This window comes from Thamnophis sirtalis, unplaced genomic scaffold (genome assembly GCF_051295495.1).
Source record: "Thamnophis sirtalis isolate CommonGarterSnake01/CBP01778 unplaced genomic scaffold, rThaSir2_p1.2 scaffold_9, whole genome shotgun sequence".
Classification (NCBI taxonomy): Eukaryota; Metazoa; Chordata; class Lepidosauria; order Squamata; family Natricidae; genus Thamnophis; species Thamnophis sirtalis.
The window spans coordinates 33977790-33998699 of NW_028261389.1; the positions used below are offsets into that span (position 1 = coordinate 33977790).

General features: G+C 40.5%; 1 protein-coding gene across 1 annotated transcript; it reads right to left on the reverse strand.

The window, feature by feature from the left end:
• Positions 1 to 4818: 4818 nt before the first annotated feature.
• DDX47 (DEAD-box helicase 47) lies at positions 4819 to 20625 on the reverse strand. Its single transcript, XM_014052244.2, has 12 exons — positions 20524 to 20625; positions 10685 to 10778; positions 10098 to 10286; positions 9514 to 9585; positions 8611 to 8729; positions 8106 to 8177; positions 7884 to 8000; positions 7621 to 7767; positions 7236 to 7373; positions 6280 to 6350; positions 5437 to 5566; positions 4819 to 4975 (listed from the first exon to the last, which is right to left on the reverse strand). The coding sequence occupies exons 1-12, from the start codon at positions 20584 to 20586 to the stop codon at positions 4835 to 4837; spliced, it is 1353 nt and encodes a 450-aa protein (XP_013907719.2). The 5' UTR covers positions 20587 to 20625; the 3' UTR covers positions 4819 to 4834.
• Between the last annotated feature and the right edge of the window lie 285 nt (positions 20626 to 20910).

Consider the following 20910-nt stretch of genomic DNA (forward strand, 5'->3'; position numbering starts at 1 on the left):
GTATTAATTACTTAGCAATGACCTGGTTCAAAACTAAAAAGCCATTGCATGTTACTCTTCCATTTGGTTAACATTTTGTGGCAATTAACCTTGTCTATTTGAGTATGAGATGTACCTATTTCTCATAAATTAGAAAGCAAACATACACTAACTCTGCAGTCAATCTTCACACTGAATCTAATTTTTTTCAATAAATGAATAAGCCACAGTATTTAGGTTATTGTTATTTGAAATCACTCCAAATACCACTTCACTTGGCAGGATGTATAAACCATGTGCTCATCATCTCTTCAGTGCAACACTATATCACACTCAATTGTTTTGCTTACTAAATAATGGTAACAGTGTCCAATAGGGGTTTTACCACTAGTTACCCCTAGTTTGACTGACTGGGGCGCAGTGCTCATTTCCATTTCTTAAGCCAAAGAGCCATTGCTGTCCAGAGATGTTTCCATGGTCATGTGGCTGGCCTGACATCATGCCACAGTTCAGAGTGTACGGGGAAACATAGAACCCTGTTATCTTTCCCACATACTTATATGCTGTACTTATTCATTTACTAGCATTTGCATGTTTTCAAACTGCTAGGTTGGCAGGACCTGGAACAAGTGACTACTACTTGTTTGTGAGACACTCTATAATTCTCACTGCTGGTGACCTCTCATTTTACTCCCCCCTTTGCCTTCAACAATGCCCGTGTGAGCACTTATTCCTGTCTGAAGACAATCTAATGTTCCTGATGAGCTAGATGTTCATATACATAAAATAATATGCAAGTCTATTAATTTTTAAGATGCAATTTTCTGTACTTTTGCTGCAACAGACTGATGCTGGAAACCCTGTAGAAATTACTAGGGATACGTTCATTCCTTCAACCTTCAGCCATAATGTCACTTCATTGTGGTGTATGTGTTCTGCCCTCCCATCTTTCATGATAGTAGTAGATCATGGATCATAAGGCTGGAAGAGACCTCAGAGGTCCAACTCCCCTGCCCAAGTCAGAAGTCCTTATTCCATCCCAGATAAATGGATGTCCAACCTTTTCTTGAAAATCTTCAATGATGGAGAACCCACAACTCCAGGAGGTAAACTCTTCAATTGTGAGGAAATTTCTTAATTCCACGTTGGACCTCTCTTTAACAAGCTTCTACCCATTGCTCCAGCCCTGTATTGGAGAATATCAACTCCCTCATCTCTTAAATCCACCTCCAAGACAAATGTTGCTAATCAATCAATTGGGATTGAAGGCACAGCAGAAGCAACTTGTTCCAATGATCTTACAAAATGTTAAGACAGAAAGAGCTACAGGGACTTGGTGAGAGCAACATACTGGGGGTCGCAACAGAAAAGCCTTGCTGTGTGGTCCCGGTCTCCTAAACTTCACACAGCAAGTCTTCACAAGCCTTCTCTTTAACTGCCCCCCAAGTACTGGAAGACACTTATGTCACCCCCTAACCCTTCTATTTCTTAGGCTAGACATACCTAGTTCCCTTAAAATTTGTAAAATTTAGCCTCTAGACCAGGGGTAGTCAACCTTTTTACATATACCGCCCACTTTTGTATCTGTGTTAGTAGTAAAAATTTTCTAACTGCCCACCGGTTCCACAGTAATGGTGATTTATAAAGTAGGGAAGTAACTTTACTTTATAAAATTTATAAAGCAGTTACAGCAAAACCCTACCGCCCACCATGAATGCTGGAATGCCCACTAGTGGGTAGTAGGGACCAGGTTGACTACCACTGCTCTAGCCCTTTTATCACCTTTACCGCTCTTCTCTGTATTCTTTCTACCATTTCAGCATCTTTTTTGCACTGTGGTAACCAGAACTGGATGCGGTATTCCAAGTGTGATCTTACTAATGCAGTATAAAAGGTACTATCGCTTTTCGTGATCTTGATGCTATTGATGCAACCTGGGACTGCATTGGGCTTTTTAGCAGCTGCAGAACACTGCGGGTCATATGTAAGTAGTAGTCTACTAGGACATCTAGATCTCTCTCATTTCTATGAAGTGGCAAGATCCTAGGAATAACCGTCTGCAATCTATGATATAGATAAGAAAAGCAAAACAAAAAACCCACCACCCCAAAATTCAGTTTTAGCTGGAATCACTAAAAATTGGGGAAAGATTAATTTTACCCAAACTGTCAATGTATACAACCATTCTGCTGAAGTAGACAAAAGCCCATCTTGTCCAGCATTTTATATTAATGGAAGCCAGTTAGATGCCTCTGCAAACCCAAGCAAAACATGACTGCAACAGTATATACCCATGAAGGCGAACCTATAGCATGCGTGGCAGGGGTGGCATACAGCGCCTTCTCTGTGGGCATGCAAGTTGTTGCCCCAGCTCACTTTCCCTGCACATGCGCAAGCACCTCCTGCTGGCCAGCTGGTCTTCAGGTCTCTGCTGCACATGTGTGGGGGCGGGGTGCATATGTGGGGGACGGACATGCACGGGGGGGTGGGACGCATGCAGGAGTCTGCGTGCACATGCATGGGGTGGGTGCATGTGCAGGGGCTGCATGTACATGCGCAGGGGTGGGGCACATGCACATGGCCCACGCACGCATTGCATTTTGGGGGTTCACCCACGTGCATGCGCTTTGGGCACTCTGACCAGAAAAGGTTAGCTATCACTGGTACATACCATACCATAGATGCTTTAAACAAACTCTTCTTCACCTGCCTTTATTTTTCCTTAGCTTTCATTACAAGCATCACCAAATTCTCTCAAAGGGATATTGCTAAAGATGTTTTAAAAGTTGTTCCTCAACTTTTCCAGCTGTATAATACATTTTTGGAGATGCAAGGATCAGAACTATACAAATTATGATTAAATTCTAATAATCCCCAAGTTTGTTTTTCAAAAGACACATGGAATCCATATAACGGGTCCTTCTCAGCCTCTGCCAAACCCGCATATAAAATAAGAAGCCACCTCTACTGCAAATTTTGCTTTATTGTGACCATTTTCTCCTATAGTTATGAATGGCTGTTTATTCCCAGCCATTGAAAATGTAGTGCCCATTAGGCTAGGGCATATGTACAGTACTTATAAAATTCCTTGTTATATACAGGCCTCTCCCTCTCTCATAAGCTTTATGATAGCAACAAAAATGTAAAAAATTAAGTTTCAAAATCTTATTATAAAATGTCCTGGTTCAAAAATGCATTGTAAATGAAAATATCAGAATGTTGTGAAAACTATTCTGCAAGGCTGACCAGAGCTAGAATATTTTTTATTAGTACTAGTTTCTTCCTGCTGTTTTTCCAAGGAAGTCCAGCTGCCTTCTGGCTATCAGATCTTTGCCTCCCCTTTTCAACTTAGTCTTTCCATTCCTGCTATCAATATAATTAACTCTTAGCTCTCCTTGATCACATAACTAGCTTCCCTTTCCCTTCAATCGGATTTTATCACATGCAGCTTGGGAGCAGGAAGTACAGCGCCTCCCGTTCCCACCCAGTTTTTCCCAATGTGAATATGCAAATGCCAACCTTATAATGATTTCCATCATTTCCTGAACCAGATGGAAAGGGGAGCCTAGAACTGTAAATCTTGTAGGCAAATTTAATAAATAAATAACCTGGATGTTAAAGAAGCCAGCTGATAAACATGTCAGGACAAAGTGCCTCCTGCTACGATCTATCATGACTAATTGGGATGAAAGCTCCCCTATGGACATCTGTTGCTCCTTCTATTTTATAAAGTTCTAAATGTTACTATAGTCCTGGCTTTGGTTGTTCGTTGTATCTCTGGGATTGTCCCATTGGGTGGCTCTACAACACAGGTAAAACACAGTTCTAAGAGCTGAAACTATGTGGTCAACAGGGGAATTAAAAAGAATGTCGTCAAATTCCAACTCATCAATCAGGTATCTGATCTGCTTGGGTGAAGTTTCCTTCTTAATAGTCACCCACAAGAAATGAGCCAACAGTGGAAGATGTAAGACAGAAAATGATGACAAACTTGCAACAGTGCTCTCTCGTTTGAATTCCTGGGCATGGCTTTGGATTCTTGCTTTATGAGCAATCAATCAGACAATTCACTCGGGCACAGACCTGAGGTGAAAAAAGAGCGCCTCTTAGTGTTGGCTGTCAAGAAGAATTGCCTCAGGAATGACCCGCCATAGAAAAACCACCAGTTTATAAAATTTCTTTACTATAAAGACAGATCTTTATAGTAAAGAAGTTTTACTAAACTGCAGAGTCCACAGATGCATTCATAACAGACTAAGACAAATAAATATGGCTAAATGTCAGATAAACTGAGAAAGGAAACTGAGAAGTTGCAGCCATAGCACAATTATATAAATAAGTAAACACAAATTTTAGCAGAGGCTTTTTTTTAATTCTTCTCCTCTGTATCAAGTCCTTCACTTTAATATTCAAGGATCTTATTAGTCTGCTATTTGCTGACGCATACTGAACATTAGAATACATTACTTTTTTCTCCCCCACTCCACCCCATGTTTTTGCAAATTATCTTATTAAATAAATATGGGCTGCAAAAATAATTGACTGCAACTTGGGTGGCAGCCGACTGAAAAGCTTCTGCCATATTCCCAATTCCACCGTCCATAAAGAATCCATGGAATCTGTTCTCTTCTGCTTTCTTCAGAGGAATCCCAACTGCTGTTAGAGACTAATAAGACTCTTCCAATGTTAAGAGATTTTCCCATTTTGCAAGGAAAATCATTTCTAGATTATATCCATGAGGGTGGACTGCTAAATTTGCTGAGATGTTCTTCATGAGTCCTTGAAAGTCATTCTGATAATGATGTTGGATAAAAAAAACTGCATAAAAATATAGAGAAATGAAGTCTGATGGTATTTATTTCTGAACTTTCCATTTCTTTTTTTTCCCACCAGTAACTTTTTTCCTGACTCCCAACGCTCCTTCTGCATCATCGTCATCATCATCATTTGTCTCATCTCGAGAGCGTTTCTTCTTTTCCCCTTGTTGCCTCAATTCCTGCAAAGGAAACAGGAGACCTCTAAGGAAATCAATCACTGACACAATGAAGAAGATAAACAGCTGCTGAAAATATTAAACAACCATTCTTGTTGGCATGTGATTTTGCATTCAAATACTCCCCTAGGTAGCATTTTGGGCATGTTATTTAATAGAAATTAATTAGGAAAAGGTTGGTAGTGATAGAAAAAGCAAAAGACCCCTTAGAGTTGCTCCTGAGTTGATGTTTTTAATGTTGGAAAAGAAAAAAGAACTAGAATAGTGAAAGCATACAATACAATTCTTCATGCAAGAATAAAAGAATCTCTCAGCTCTTGCAGCCTTGTTTGGAATCTGACTGCCAAAGCAATATACTCCTGTATATTAGCTGTATAAATGCTAATATTATTCTCACAATCATGGGTGAAACAGCTACATTTTCTACATAAAACAAACCCAGACCAAGCATTAAAGCAGCCTACCATGCGAGCAAATCTCTGCGCTTCAGCCACACGCTCAGTCAACATCATGACCTCTTCCTCTTGAGTGGGAAAGGCTGGCAGCTTTTTGCCAATCAGGTGCTCAATGCGCTGGAAGAGTTCCACATCATACCTGCAAGAGGAGAAAGAATCTCAGCCCATTTAATTGCCTGTCAGTTACTTGAGTGTTAAAAGCAACACAAACTCACCAATATTTTTATGCTATTGATTCATTTTATTAATTTTTCATTTCGATCTTCAACAAAACAGAACTTTCTCCACTATATAGCAAAAATACAATTACGAAGTGGGCCTCTGAGTCAAAACCATTGTAGACATCAGTGTTATATAAGAACAGAGCAAATAATATATCATAAACTATGGCCTGTCTGGAAGATTCTGCTGCAAATACTAGGCAGGCTATCTGCACATCCGAGTTTACCCCTCAGTAAAAGCCTGCAGGAGCTTCACTCATCAATTTATGGGCAGTCTACATAAATTAAGGCCAGGTGTAATGCAGAAACTTAATAATGTTAAGAAAAGCTATGCTTACATTATATATCCTGGGACATAGGGAAATCTAGCATTGGAAGGAGAAAAGAATTAGCCCAACTCAACTGTTTTTCTCTCAAATCTCCTTCCAATTGTGCAAGAGCTGGGATGCTTCTCACACACACACACACACACACACACACACACACACACACACACACACCTTTACTGCAAATTGCCGGACCCTTAAAATAACTGTGGATTCCCCATGGACACTGTAGATGGAAATCACTGCATTGGAATACATAAATTCTGATAGTGGTACAGCTGGAGTAGCACAAAATAATATCTTACTGTGACACAAAGGTGATCGATTTACCAGATCGTCCAGCTCGAGCTGTTCTCCCTACTCGATGAATGTAATCCTGAAAGGAATCCAAAGTAAATAACTGAACAAGATGGTGGTCATAGGACAACCATTAAAATAAATGTCCCCCCAAAAAAACTTTTGCATCATAAATGTCAATTATTAAAACACAGTTTTCCAGATAAAGGAAGCCAGCTCAGCTTTCTAAAACTGGTAAGGGGAAAACCAAGTTAATTCCTTATAAAGCAATACAGTATGCACTATTCGTAGTGTAAAATGTAAAGTCATATGTGACTCTGCTCTCATTTGAGATTCCAACAGGAAAGGTCCATTGTGGAGCTGCTACCACCACTAAAGGTGATGGTCCCATCACCTCACCCTCACTGCCTCAAACCTACACTACTAATTCGTTTTATCTATAATTCTCACTCTTTCATTCAAGCTCTTGCTGACATACCTTTAGCTTTCTGAGCTTTAATATTAATCAGTGCTTCACAACTCTATATGAAATCATGGAAGAACAGGGCCAAGAGTTGCCCATTTCTTCTAGTTTATTTTATAGATATTTTTTTTGTAATTTTCCCCAATTCACAAACTCTGAGCAGTGTATAAAGAAAAGATACAAGAAAAACAATATTAAATCCACCTCCAAGACAAATTTTGCTAATCAATCAATTAGGATTAAAGGCACAGCAGAACCGACTTGTTCCAATGATCTTACAAAATGTTAAGACAGAAAGAGCTACAGGTGACAGCAATATTCTGGGGGTCACAACCGAAAAGCCTTGCTGTGTGGTCCAGGTCTCCTAAACTTCACACAACAAGCCTTCACAAAAAGTTCTTAATAAATAGGCAAATTCAGTTTCAAAATCTTTAATGACGTTTTTGCAAATTCTAGGCGGCAGAGTCTGTCGTACCTCAGCTAACAGCTTTTTCAGCTCACCTTAGAATGGGTAGGAATATCAAAGTTTATCACTACATCAACATGAGGGATGTCAAGCCCTCTACTTGCAACATCAGTAGCCAACAAGATGGACCGTGCTTTAGCCTTGAACTTGTTCAGTGATCCCAGTCGTTTATTCTAGAAGGACAAAAGAGCACATTTGCATTCACGTATGGTTTTTTTCACTTCATTTTGCATGGCAAAAAGGAAGGTATGAAAGCATTATTTATTAATCACAATGTTGGAATGTGTCACACACAATCCCATTGGGCAAAAAATTATTGAAAGGAAAACAAATTTGAGGACATACTGATTTGCTCTTATTACACATTTGTTACTTCATATAGTAATCTAGAAATTTTCTTGCAAACACATTAGCCTGTACCTGGCTCATCTGTCCATGGAGGGGAATAGCAGTAAAGCCCAAATTTCGAAGCAAGAGTGCCGTCCTCTGAGTATTGTTGCATGTGCTGCAGAATATCATGAATGAGTTGCCAGCAAGTTCATTCAGAATGTACACAAGATAACTATCCTAAGAGCATCAAAAAAAAGAACTTAAATCAGGAAATATGAAAGGCAAAGGGGAACAAATTTAAAAAGATGCCAAGCAGTAAAGAAAGTCCAAAGCAAAAAGGAAAAATAAATTACCTTGAACTTGGAAGGAATAAAAATATAGTATTGCTGAAGTTTTTCAACTGTCTGATATTTCGATGACACTGCACATTTCACAGGGTCTTTGAGGGCTGCACGCTGGAGTTTTTGCACCTGAGAATTAAAATTAAATTTGCAGACAATAATTCCATTGTTCCTCTATCTCCTAATTCTGTCTCACTATCCTAAGCAAAGGCAAAGTGATAAGCTGCCTCATACCTTTTTAGTCATCGTAGCAGAAAAGAGAAATGTCTTCCTGTCTCTGGGAATTACTTTCAGGATCTTATCTACCTGTAAAGAGAAATGTAAAAAAATAGAACACTAGTCAATGGGCATGCATGGAGACCTATACCAGGTATGACTGATGGAAGCCACAGAGCAAAAACTTTGAATTTAAGCCAAGACATTGCACTACTCTTCAGCAAGGAATGATGAGTTTAGCAACTAAAAGGTTCCAATGGGAACAGTTCAAATTTATGTGGGCTCATTTTAGCAAGGATGCACTGGGAAGGGTCATAGCCATATTAAAGGAACTTAATAAATCTACTTCCCAAGCAGCTACTTCTAAGTGACCAAGAGAAAACAGGATATACATTCAATATCAGGAAGGAAAGCCTGACCTGTCCCATGAATGTATGTGTTATTTTGGAACCATATTTCTGAAAAATACCAGCTTAACAATACAATGAACCATTCTAAAATGGCAGGGATGGGCACACCTCACCTCTGTTTCAAAATCCATATTGAGGATCCGGTCAGCTTCATCCATAACTAGGAATTTCAGAGCTCTAAGATTGAAACCCTTTGTATTCTCAAGATGATCAATAAGACGACCAGGCGTAGCTGAGAAAAGAGTATTATAAGGGTTCGTTATTTATTTATTCATTTATTCATATCTCACCTTTATTATTTTTTACAAATAACTCAAGGTGGTGAGCACAGCTTCCTCTTCCTATTTCCCCACAACAACTTTGTAAGGTTGGTTGGGCTGAGAGAGAGTGACTGGTGCAAGTTTTCCCAGTTGCCTCTCATAGCTAATTATCGAAGACTAGAACTTGCTGTCTTCCGGTTTCTAATCTGCTGTGGCTTTTCTGGTTAACAGGCAAAATAGGACCATCGCTTCCCTCTGCCAAAAAGTTTGCAAAGCATATGCTGAGGTCCGAAATAGACCTGAAATTACATGGGCTTATTGAATCTTAGCAACCCAAGGACTTGCTCTTAATAGGTTAAGTGAATTCCTCTCTAGGAAAGAGTAGATGCAAGATGGCTAATCCATTCATTCTAAAGCTAAATTTGATGAGAAAATGCTATCCAAACAGCATATATCAGTTACTATTGTCCATAGGAAATTTGTCAAAACGAAAGGTAATGAATTAGAGAAATTAAAATTTAAGAGATTCAAACAAACACAGCACCCAAAAGGACATTATAAGTCAGTGTGTCAGATAAGTTTTCTCAATTGTTATTGTTTTAAAATACAAAACCAGTAATTAGTTAATTGGATTCAAGGATCATTAAGGTGGCAAAGCAAGAGAGGGGGAGTGCATCAGATAGTCAATTGTATCTCCTAACCCTTATTTAGTATCTCACTGTTTTCATAAGATCAAATTATAGAGTAGATCCTTACCAATAATTACATGGGGCTTCTTGGCTAGGGCCAAAGATTGGGACATCATGTCAATTCCTCCAACAATGACAGCTTAGGGAAAGGAAAGGAAACATTAAATAATGGCCACCTCAGCAAGTCAATCACACTATTCAACCGCTACCACAACAGTTTGTCTCTGTAAGTAATGTATTTGCTATATTGTCAGCTGAAAAACCAAATAACTTGCAGTGAACGTTAGACAGACATTTGTGAGCGATTTATGTGTAAACGGGAACAATAGTTGCAAATTTTATGTATATGATAAGAAAGTTTAGAACAAATAGATGAATCTGTGTATTTAGTAAAGATGCTTTCTTATTCTCTTCAATTTCACAATATTTTACATTCATTGGAAGTCCCTGAAAATAAGACAGGGTCTTGTTTTCTTTTGCACCACCACCCCCGAAATAAGCACTTGGCCTTATTTTCAGGGAGGTCTTATTATTTTTGAGGTGCAGGAGGCAGCAAGAGTGGTCACCTCATGGCTGCTGCTGTGTTGCAATATTTTCGGGGAGGGCTTATTATCCACAGAGGTCTTATTTTTGAGGAAACAGGATACTTACTACTCTGGACACCAATGGAAGATCCAAGAGCCTCAAACTGTTCAGAGATCTGAAAGGCTAACTCCCGGGTGGGTGTAAGTACCAGAGCAAAGAAGCGCTGGGGAGTTTCTAATAAAGCCTGAAGGATGGGCAAAGCAAAAGCCCCTGTTTTTCCAGATCCTGTCTCGGCTAAGCCAATGATGTCCCGACCTATGAGGAAAAAAAGAACAGTCACATTCAATGCCAATTGGGGGGGGGAGGGGAGTAACAATAGATTGACAGAACCAAAATTTTAGTTGAGCAAATGTACAAGAGAGCACCAGAAGTAAGATGGTTCTCTTTTCACTTAGTGAAGCATTTGGCTCTTTTCCCAAATAGCTAACAATCTTTAAAAACTATATTTATCATTAATCTAGGGTTAGACTAAACAATGGAGGTATGTGGAAAGGTCCCATAAATAAATGAAAGATGTCTTGCTATTTAGCCTAGTTCACAGAGTTGGAAATGCAGACCCGTTCATTACATTGTTCTGAATAACAGATTACATCTATCAGTGTTGCAAACTTTGTTCCTTTTCCTTAAATTGCAGGTCCCAGAATCATACTCACCTTGAAGTGCAAGTGGAACAGCTTCTATCTGGATCTTTGTTGGTGTCTTCCATCCTAACTGGCTGCATGCTTCGCACAGTACATCTGTCACTCCCTGTTATTTCAAAGAAAAAAGAGGGAAGAAGCACATCTATGGTAAGCAAGAGGTCACAGATCTGAATACAAACGGTAGCATTTCTCTCTCTCTCTCTTTCCATTTCCAGAAAACTGGAAATTTTAAAAGAAGAACAATTATATTTTTATTAATGTATGTTTACAAAAGCATCTGAAAGCAGATTTATACAATGCAAAATATAATATAAAATGAAGCAAAGCATATAGTAATAAATGAAAGGAAAAATGATTTTTATCGAATCTTCATACAGAGAAGACTTGGGTAAAGATATAGATCTTCAACAACTTCCTAATGTAAGTAATAACAGTATCTTATAGCAATAATACGTAAGATTTATATACCGTTTCACGGTGCTCTCTAAGTGGTTTATAGAATCAGCACAGTGCCCCCAACAAGCTGGGTCCTCATTTACCCACCTCAGAAGAATGGAAGGCTGAGCCAACCTTGAGCCTGGTGACATTCGAACTGCCAACTGCAGGCAGCTGACACTCAACAAAAGTAACCTACAGTACTGCATTCTAACCACTGAGCCACCGTGGCTCATGAATTTCAGGAGAGCAAACATTCCAGGAGAGTAAAGTCCTTATCACAGAGAAAGCTCATCAACAGGCAAGCATAATTGCATTTTGCAGTTCTAGGCAGGTGCAGGAGGACCTCTCCAACAAAGAAAGAAATTGATCAAGGGTGAAATTATAAAGACAATCCCATCCAATTCAGGGCCCTGTAGATCATAAGTAAAACTTTGGTTTTAGAAGCTTGCTGGCAGCTAATGTAATTATTTTTAAACACATTACTATGTTTAATAATCATAAAATATTATTTAAATATTAGATAATTAATTATTGAATTGCTAAGATATCCCTCTTGAGAAAAATGTGTGGTTGGTATGCTAACCAAAGCTGCCATAACTACTTGATCCTACAGTGTCAGTAATGATTTAACGATACCCTCAATTATATATTTATTTTATTAAGAGGGACGCGGTGACTCAGTGACTACGATGTTGAGCGTGTCAATCAGAAAGGTTGGCAATTTGCTGGTTTGAATCCCTAGCACTGTGTAACGGAGTGAGCTCCCGTTACTTGTCCCAACTTCTGCCAACCTAGCAGTTCAAAAGCAAGTAAAAATATAAGTAGAAAAATAGGAACCACCTTTGGTGGGAAGGTAACAGCATTCCATGCGCCTTTGGTGTTAAGTCATGCCAGTCACATGACCACAGAGACATCTTTGGTCAGCGCTGGTTCTTCGGCTTTGAAACGAAGATGAGCAGCACCCCTTGGAGTCAGGAACGACTAGCACATATGTGCGTGGGGAACCCTTACCTTTTTATATATTTTTTCTTTCTGATGAAGTGCAATCTCATAGAAAATAAATTTCTATCTCTGGGAACAACTCACTACAAGTTTTCTGCCCACCTCGAGGGAGCTTAATAGCTCTATTGAAGAAATGTCAAAGAGATAGAGGAACAAATGGCCACACTTCCAAGATGAGAAACCACAAGGATTTATCAGTTCAAAAAAAAAAAAGCATTAAAAAAATGGTCGTGGGGAAAAAAGATGCAAGCCCACAGGACAAGAATAACAACCAGAATGTAAAACTACTTTGGCCCAATGGAACTCAGAAATATTTTCAGGCCCTTGTAGATGAAACAGACTCTGAAGAAAACCACTCACTGCAAAATGGGATTGCTCCAAAGACACATATTCCAGACTCCAGTCCTCATGACAGACAGAGCTAAATCGTCAAGTGTCAGAGTCATGTTTTCCATCTCATACAGAATCAGAATTCTCCCAGCCCTCCTTCTCAGCAAATGAAAGAATGATTTCAATTCTTTGAGAACAAGGGAGAAATGGAGTACTGGCGCTAGAAAAAGGAGAAACCTAAAAATGTTCCTCTGATGAAGGTGGGAATCTGACAGAAGCTCAAAAAATCCATGAAGGCAAAAAGGGACTTGTGCATCAGGAATCTATTTGTCTCCTGGGAACTGGTAAACAAGCCCAGAGAAAAACAGTGTTATTTTTTTTATCTTTCTCTCCCCCCTCCCCCCCTTCTCTCTCTAGGGTGCTAGTTAAGCCTTTTTATCTTGGGGTTATGTTTTCTGAGAAAAGAGAAAATTCTGTTCATCCATCATCAGCTATTTTTTCCTGTCAGGCTGAGGAAGATATTTTTTGTTCTGTATTTTTTTTTCTTGTGAACTAAAATATAAGGTCTAGTAGCAGACTCTCTTCTAAGATCTTGCCCAGACGCATTAAATGTAGCAAATTATTGCCCTCTTGTGATCTGTCTCAAGCACTACATCCGGGTTTTTTTTAAAGTAAACACTTTTACATCTTTTATTTTACTTAAAATAACACGATTATGTTTCTCTTTTACACTGGTCTGTCTTCAGAAAGGGGGGAGAGGTGCTAAAACCCTTAGTCACCTCAACAAGGCCCAGAGGTTGAAATGCAGGTTGATTAGGAGGGTTTAAACTGAATTTTTGGATGGGAAGAAGCAACAACTCTAATGAGCTTTAAAATTGTGTAATGTAAAATGTGACAATATTAATGAAATGGGACCTTAAACCCCTCATTGAAAAATCAAAAATATTATAGCATAGTTTGAAACTTTTAGTGTCTATAAATTAATGCAATTTAGCAGTTCGAATCTCACCAGGTTCAAGGTTGACTCAACCTTCCATCCTTCTGAGGTCAGTAAAATGAGGACCCAGTTTGTTGGGGAAAATATGCTAACCCTGTAAACCACTTAAAGAGGGCTGTAAAGCACTGTGAAGCTGTATATAAATCTAAGTGCTATTGCTATATGAAATAAATAACAAAAATAAATAAGGTTTAAATTCTTAGTACAGAAAGGCAAGTAGGATCTGGAGCGTGGCCTTCCATGACTGGAAATCGCAACTGAATTTGTTCAAAAGATACATGTGCAGTAGAAATAGCGGTTGCACTATCTGTAAAAAAAAAAATCTACTCCTGCCAAAATCCAAATTAATTGCTCCTCTGCCTTCAGTCTATTTACAGAACTGATAAAAAGTACTTCAAGATGAGTGTGAATTCCTAAAGAAGGAAATACACTTGCAAACAGTTGTGAGGAGGAAAAATGGAGAACATCAGAAACCAATGTCATTACACAAATTTAGAAAATATCTAAAGACAAAAGCACATCTAGAAAATTGGAAAAGAATCAAGTCCAGGTCACAAAAGAAGAATATAGGAAAGTAATTTGGAATTATACAGCTCATGTCAGGAAAACTAACTCTCAGAAGGAGCTGTGTTAAGTAAGAATAATAGAAACGTCTTATACAGATACATTCAAAATAAAAGGAAAAGGAAAGAATCAGTATAACAGCTGCTCAATGAGACCATAAAATTACTAACAAATAACAAAGTAAAGTCAGAGCTATTAAAAAAACTTTTATTTTGGTTTAGTCGTCTCCAAAGTATTGTGTTTTGCCAGGAAATTACGACATGGTAACATTGAAGGTTGAGACAAAAACATGATCAAGAAATATTTGACTAAATTTAAAGTAAAAAATGCAATGTTGACAGGAAAATGCTAGTTGACTTTAAGTGAAGACTGGAAGTATATTCAAACATGGGCATAAACTAGAGTGAATGTAACATTATTTTCTAAGAATCTGGAGCAGACCATAAAAGGGTCAATTTGTAATCACCTTTAAGGCAATGGAGTAATTTATTAGCATTGATTTGGAAAGAAGAAATCTTGCCAGCCTGTCTTTATATGAACCTTAATAAATTGTAGGAATATTGCAGACATAATGAATCTTGACTACAACAAAGCATTTGATGAAGTATGTCATGACATGCTGATTAACAAGCTTACAAGCTAGTTAAGTATTAGATGGCATGTCAATTAAATCAGTACATATCTGTCTTTGAAAATTATACACAGAACATTCCCATTAGTGATTCCTCATCAAACTGGACACAAGATTGTCAAGACTACCGATACGATTCAGTCCCAAAATCTCTACCTGTCAATATTTGTATTAATGACTTGGATGAAGAAGAGACAATGCTTAATAGATTACACAGTTACACAAAATTGGATGGGATAGCTAATACTCTGGAAGACAGAAATAGAATGCATACAAGTTTGATAAAATACAGATATTGGCAGAGTGTAAGAGAATGAAATTTTACCAAAAAAATGCAACGTTCTCGAAGGAAACAAAGATCACAGGCACAAGTATAAAATGGAAAATACCTATTTTGGTGATAGTTGTGATACATGATACTATGATTCTTAGTGAGAATACTTGGTCTTGGAATATCAGTTTGCAAATTGAACATCAGCCAGCAGAATTATGTGGTTACAAGCACTGTTCCCTCTAAGGTGCGCGGCTGCGCGGCCGCGCACGTGGCAAGAAAACACCGCACAGCCATTTCTAACTGTGCACAGTGATTTCTGTCACAGGCTCCGGAAGCCTCCTCCTCCTCCTCCAACAGCACTGTCGGATTTGCCACCAACGCTGCAGCTGAGGTGAAGCCTCCAAAGCTCCCGCAGGCGCCCCCGCCCATGGCAGCGGCGGCGGTGCCTCCCCCTCCGCTTGGACCACCTCAGCTGGGCTCTGGGTTACCCTTGCCGCCGCCTCCACTTCCGCCGTGCTTTTCAGAAGCCATGAGGCCTTTTTTCCTGCTCCCGCCCCCTCCGCCGCCTTCCACTAGCTCCCGCGGCGAAATGGCTCCTCAAAAGGACGGCGGAGGAGGAAGGGGGAGGGATAACGCGGGGGCCAGCTCAGGTGCTCTGCGTGGAGGTGCCACCTCCCCTTTGAGGTGCCTCTCCCTCCACGCAGAGCACCTGAGCTGGCCCCGCGTTATCCCTCCCCCTTCCTCCTCCGCTGTGCTTTTGAGGAGCCATTTGGCCGCGGGAGCTAGTGGAAGGCGGCGGAGGGCGCAGGAGCAGGAAAAAAGGCCTCATGGCTTCGGAAAAGCACAGTGGAGGTGGAGGCGTCGGCAGGGGTAACCCAGAGCCCAGCTGAGGTGCTCCGAGCGGAGGGGGAGGCACCGCTGCCACTGCCATGGGTGGGGGCGCCTGCGGGAGCTTTGGAGGCTTCACCTCGTCTGCAGCGCTGGGCAGCAAATAGGTTGGTGCTGTTGGAGGAGGAGGAGGTGGCAGCAGCTATTCTAGTGGCAGCGGGGGCTCGTTGGCATCTTCAGCGGCAGCCCTGCCCCCTGTGAAAAAACCCGAAGATGGAGCAGATCCACGCAGATGACGTTGCTGCAACATGACTGGAGGAGGAATTCTGGGAGTTGAAGTCCACAAGGCTTAAAGCTGTCAGGTTTGAAGACCCCTGGTTTTTTTTTTCCTAAAGGGTTAGGGGTACAAGGGTCTTGTAACTTGACAGCTTTAAGACTTGCATGCTCCAATGCCAGAGTTCCTGAGCCAACATGACTGGAGGAGGAATTCTGGGAGTTGAAGTCCACAAATCTTAAAGCTGTCAGGTTTGAAGACCCCTGGGTTTTTTTTCTAAAGCGTTAGGAGTGCAAGGGTCTTGTAACTTGACAGCTTTAAGACTTGCATGCTTCAATGCCAATTTCTGAGCCAACATTTTGGTTGCTAAGCAGGACCGTTGTTAAGTGATACTGATATTATATAACACTTTTAATTAAGCGGGTACCTTGAATAAACATATCTTTGAGTTTCAAATAATACTGATTTCGTTGTTGTCTTAGGTGACATCTGTGAAAAGAATTCAGGTGCTCAGGCATGAAAATATGCCGCTCAAACACTATACTTTTCTGCTCACACTGAAAAAAAATTAGAGGGAACATTGGTTACAAGGCAGGCAGATACAACAAAGTCATAGTTTTAATGTGTGGGGAATAACCATTCCACTGTATTCTGCCTTGGTCAAACCCCATCTTGAGTAGTAATATAAATCCAGTTCTGGGGACTAATTTTGAAGTATTCATAAAACAGAATAGGTTTAGAGATATTCAAACAAAGATGATCAGGAGGTTAAAACTCAGGATTATGAGGAGAGATGCTTAATCTTGAGGAGAGAATACTGAGGGAAATTGTGGTAGTAATTTTCAAATACTTGAAAATAATGTGACATAAAGACTCTTTTGTTCCAGAATGGACGATATGAAACAAGGGACTCAGGTTAGATTCCAACTGAATCTCAGGAAAAAGAAAACTTAACACCAAGTACATTTTGACACTGGAGCCAATTACCTGGAGGGGCAGTAACTTATCTTCACAGTATGTATTAAAACAGAAATTAAAAAACCATCTTAGATGATTTAATTTGGATTCCTGCAGTATTCAGGAGATTGGACTCAGTGGCTAAATGGTTCTAAAGAGTTCTAAAATTCAGAATGGCAGTAGTAGAGACTAGATTTAGGATCATAACAGAATAAATGTTTACTTTGGATTTTCCACATTCTGTTTTGACCTACTTCCTTTCCCCTTTCTCAACCTGATGCATTCCACAACATCTCTAATGTGGTTCACAAAGAGACACCAGTTTAGTGCACAGCCACATCTAACTGAAATGTAATGAGGAAGAAGACTTCAGTACCACCAGAATATTGGTGGTACTTTATCTTTATCTAGATCAGACGTCTTCAAACTTGGCAACTTTAAGACTTGTGGACTTAAACTCCCAGAATTTATCTAGATCAGACGTCTTTAAACTTGGCAACTTTAAGACTTGTGGACTTCAAGTCCCAGAATTCTCCAGCCAGCTCTGCTCTGCTGGCTGGAGAATTCTGGGACTTCAAGTCCACAAGTCTTAAAGTTGCCAAGTTTGAAGACATCTGATCTGGATGTTTGAAAGTACTGGTAAAGCACTCTCTGCCACTCTACAGAACAACTGTCAGGGTCTAGGAAAATGATGGCGAACCTATGGCACAGGTAGCACAAGGAGCCATATCAGCGGGCATGCGAGCCGTTGCCCTAGCTCGACTCCAGTGCCCATGTGTGTGCTGGCCAGCTAATTTTCAGCTGCCCCACTCACGCTGCCCTTCCCTTCCCAGGAGTCTCTGTGCAATGCCAGGTAAGTACAGGGCTTGCGTGGAGGCTCTGGGAGAGCGTTTTCAGCCTTCAGTGGAGGGAGCCTGTTTTTACCCTCCCCAGGCTTCAGGAAAAACTCTGGAGCCTGGGGAGGGCGAAAAACGGGTCTACCGGGCCCACCCGAAATCAGGAAAAGGGCTGTTTCTGGCCACTGGAAGGCCTCCGGGGGGGCGGGGAAGACCGTTTTTGCTCTCCCCAGATTCCAAAACAGCGTGTGCGCATGCACGGGGCAGCGGGGGGTGGGGTGGGTGTAATGTGCTCATGCACAGGGGGCACGGTGCAGGGAGTAATTAAATTATGGGTGTGGGCACCTGCAGGCATGCTTTTGGCACCCAAGGGAAAAAAGGTTCGCCATCACTGGTCTAGGAGTACAGCAATCTACTTATTAGTCTAAGCCTATCACTACAACTAACAATAGTATAACAATCCTTAACTCAAAGCAATCCTTAACTCAAAAAGGAATTCCAGTAAGATACTATGATTAATGGTATTAAAAGCAGTCAAAACATCAAAACTTCTAATTCTTCTATCTATCCCGGCAGGTCTACTATGACTGAATTTATTTCCAAACCAGGGCAACAATCAGACTAAAAAGAGATGTGACCAATTCTCTCAGGACATCTGCAACTGCATAACCATCATTCTCTTAACTATTTTGCTCTCATAAGGTTATTTCTGGAACAAATGATAATAAGTCTTGATCACGTCTCATGTATACAGTAAAGCTTATCAAGTCAGCTTTGAAATAGCAATAGCAATAGAAGCAATAGCAGTTAGACTTATATACCGCTTCATAGGGCTTTCAGCCCTCTCTAAGCGGTTTACAGAGTCAGCATATTGCCCCCAACAACAATCCGGGTCCTCATTTTACCCACCTCGGAAGGATGGAAGGCTGAGTCAACCCTGAGCCGGTGAGATTTGAACCGCTGAACTGCTGATCTAGCAGTCAGCTGAAGTAGCCTGCAGTGCTGCATTTAACCACCGCGCCACCTGGCGTCACATCCCTGCATAGTAATATTCCATCATGACCCCTTGTCTTCTAGCTTAGTTTACAACTAGAGCCCTTAAGTTAAAGAGGAAAACACCTGAGTTCTGTAGCATCAGAGGTCAATTAATGATGATTCTGTATGGATGACTAGTTTTGTTTCTCTATTCCATAAGTCAATATGGGTACCTATACAATCACCATGTCTAGCTTTTGTAAAAGTTTAAAGAACAGTTTAAAAAATCAAAGTCCTTAAGTCTACAAGATCAGGAGACAAAAATTAAATGAGGCTGTGCCCCACCCTAAGACTTGTCTTTTTATTTCTTGTATATGGCCCAGAGTTGGAAGATTAGGGTGGCATGTAAAAATCCCTTCTCACCCCTAAGAGTGGTATATCTTCCTCAATCTCAGGTTCTTTACCAGAGGCCTGGAAGTCTGAACATTCCATATAGTATCTTAGCTGTTCCTAACATTGCACTGTTTTGGACAGAAAGCAATGTTTTTCCTGGGATCAGTTGTAACCACTGTCCCGACTTAGGAGTCACCACTGGCATCACTTTGGCTTTTACTTTCCACATCCTCTCTAGTTCCACCTTCCAGCCTTGGAACTTCTCCAGCTTTTCATATGCCTTCTTCCTGATGTTGCCGTCACTTGTACCACTATATTTATCATTACAACTATCTTCTGGTCTTTGTCTACTACCATGATGTCTTGTTGATTGGCTAGTACCTGCCTGACCATCAGAATCCAAAAGTCTCACAGGATCTTAGCCCTCTTTTTCTCCACGACCTTCTTGTGTGATCTCATATCTGAACTTGGGAGGTTCCTGAATATAGATTGTTTCAACTCCTACCCTCAAAACGATGCTATAGAGCATTGCACACCAAGACAACTTGACACAAGAACAGTTTTCTCCCAAACACAATCACTTTGCTAAAGAAATAATTCCCTCATCACTGTCAAACCATTCACTAAGGCTGCATTACTATTACTATTAGTCTTCTCATCATTCCTATCACTCATCTCCTCCCACTTATGACTGCAGGTCTGTAACTTTGTTGCTTGTATCTTTACGATTTATATTATTTCCTAGTGTGATTTGATTACTTATTTGTACCCTATGGCTATCACTAGGTGCTGTAGCTTATGATTTTTGATGAATGTATGTTGTCTTTTTATGTACACTGAGAACATATGCAAAGACAAATTCCTTGTGTGTCCAATCACACTTGGCTAATAAAGAATTCTATTGTAGCCCATATATTGTGCAGATGTTCCTGTACACAACGCCAGCTGCTTGGTGGTGCCCTTCAGTATATGCTACTCCTGCTTGCATCTCACACCCTGCCACTGTGTATTGGTATCTCTGAGGCTTCTCTGCATAGTATGCACCTTGGATCCCACCTAGTGTGGTAGACCCCTGCTTTTATGGAGAGAGAGAGAGAGAGAGAGAGAGAGAGTGTGTGTGTGTGTGTGTGTGCGTGCGCGTTGCCATAATAGAGTTTGTTTCTTTGAAGGCTAAGGGGGGAAAAAAGAGAAAAAGAAACAGCAAAACAGACTACTAGAAAACTAGATAGCAAGTGTCATTCACAGAGAGTTAAAATGAAGGAGAAGCAAACAGAAGAAATATCAGGCACTAGAAGAGAGAGAGAGATGAAGAGACGGTAAATAGTAAAGTTAATAAGAGAAACCCCACTCACCAGGTGTTTGAACGTTTCCGCGATCTCTCCCACCTCTTCCCCGTGCTCCACGCTCGTCGCCATGTTCTTCTTCACCTTTAACCTCAAATGTAGCGCGAAGCATCTTGGGACTGGGAGTCCAAATGCTCACATTTGCCCCTCCCACTCCGGTATAGAGAGCGAGCGAGAGGAAGACATCAGCGTCAGCATCTCAAAGCCTCCCAGTTCCGGAAAGACGAGTGTATTCTTTTTACAGATAAAACGTTGAGCCGTTTCAACGTAATCGTTGAAAGGCTTATTGGATTCGTCTCTAACGTTCATGCGTCTCTTCCCGACTCGCCTCCAGCGCAGCAATAAAATCTTATATAAATCTATGGGGAAATTCAAGTTTTGCTGAACGTAAGATCT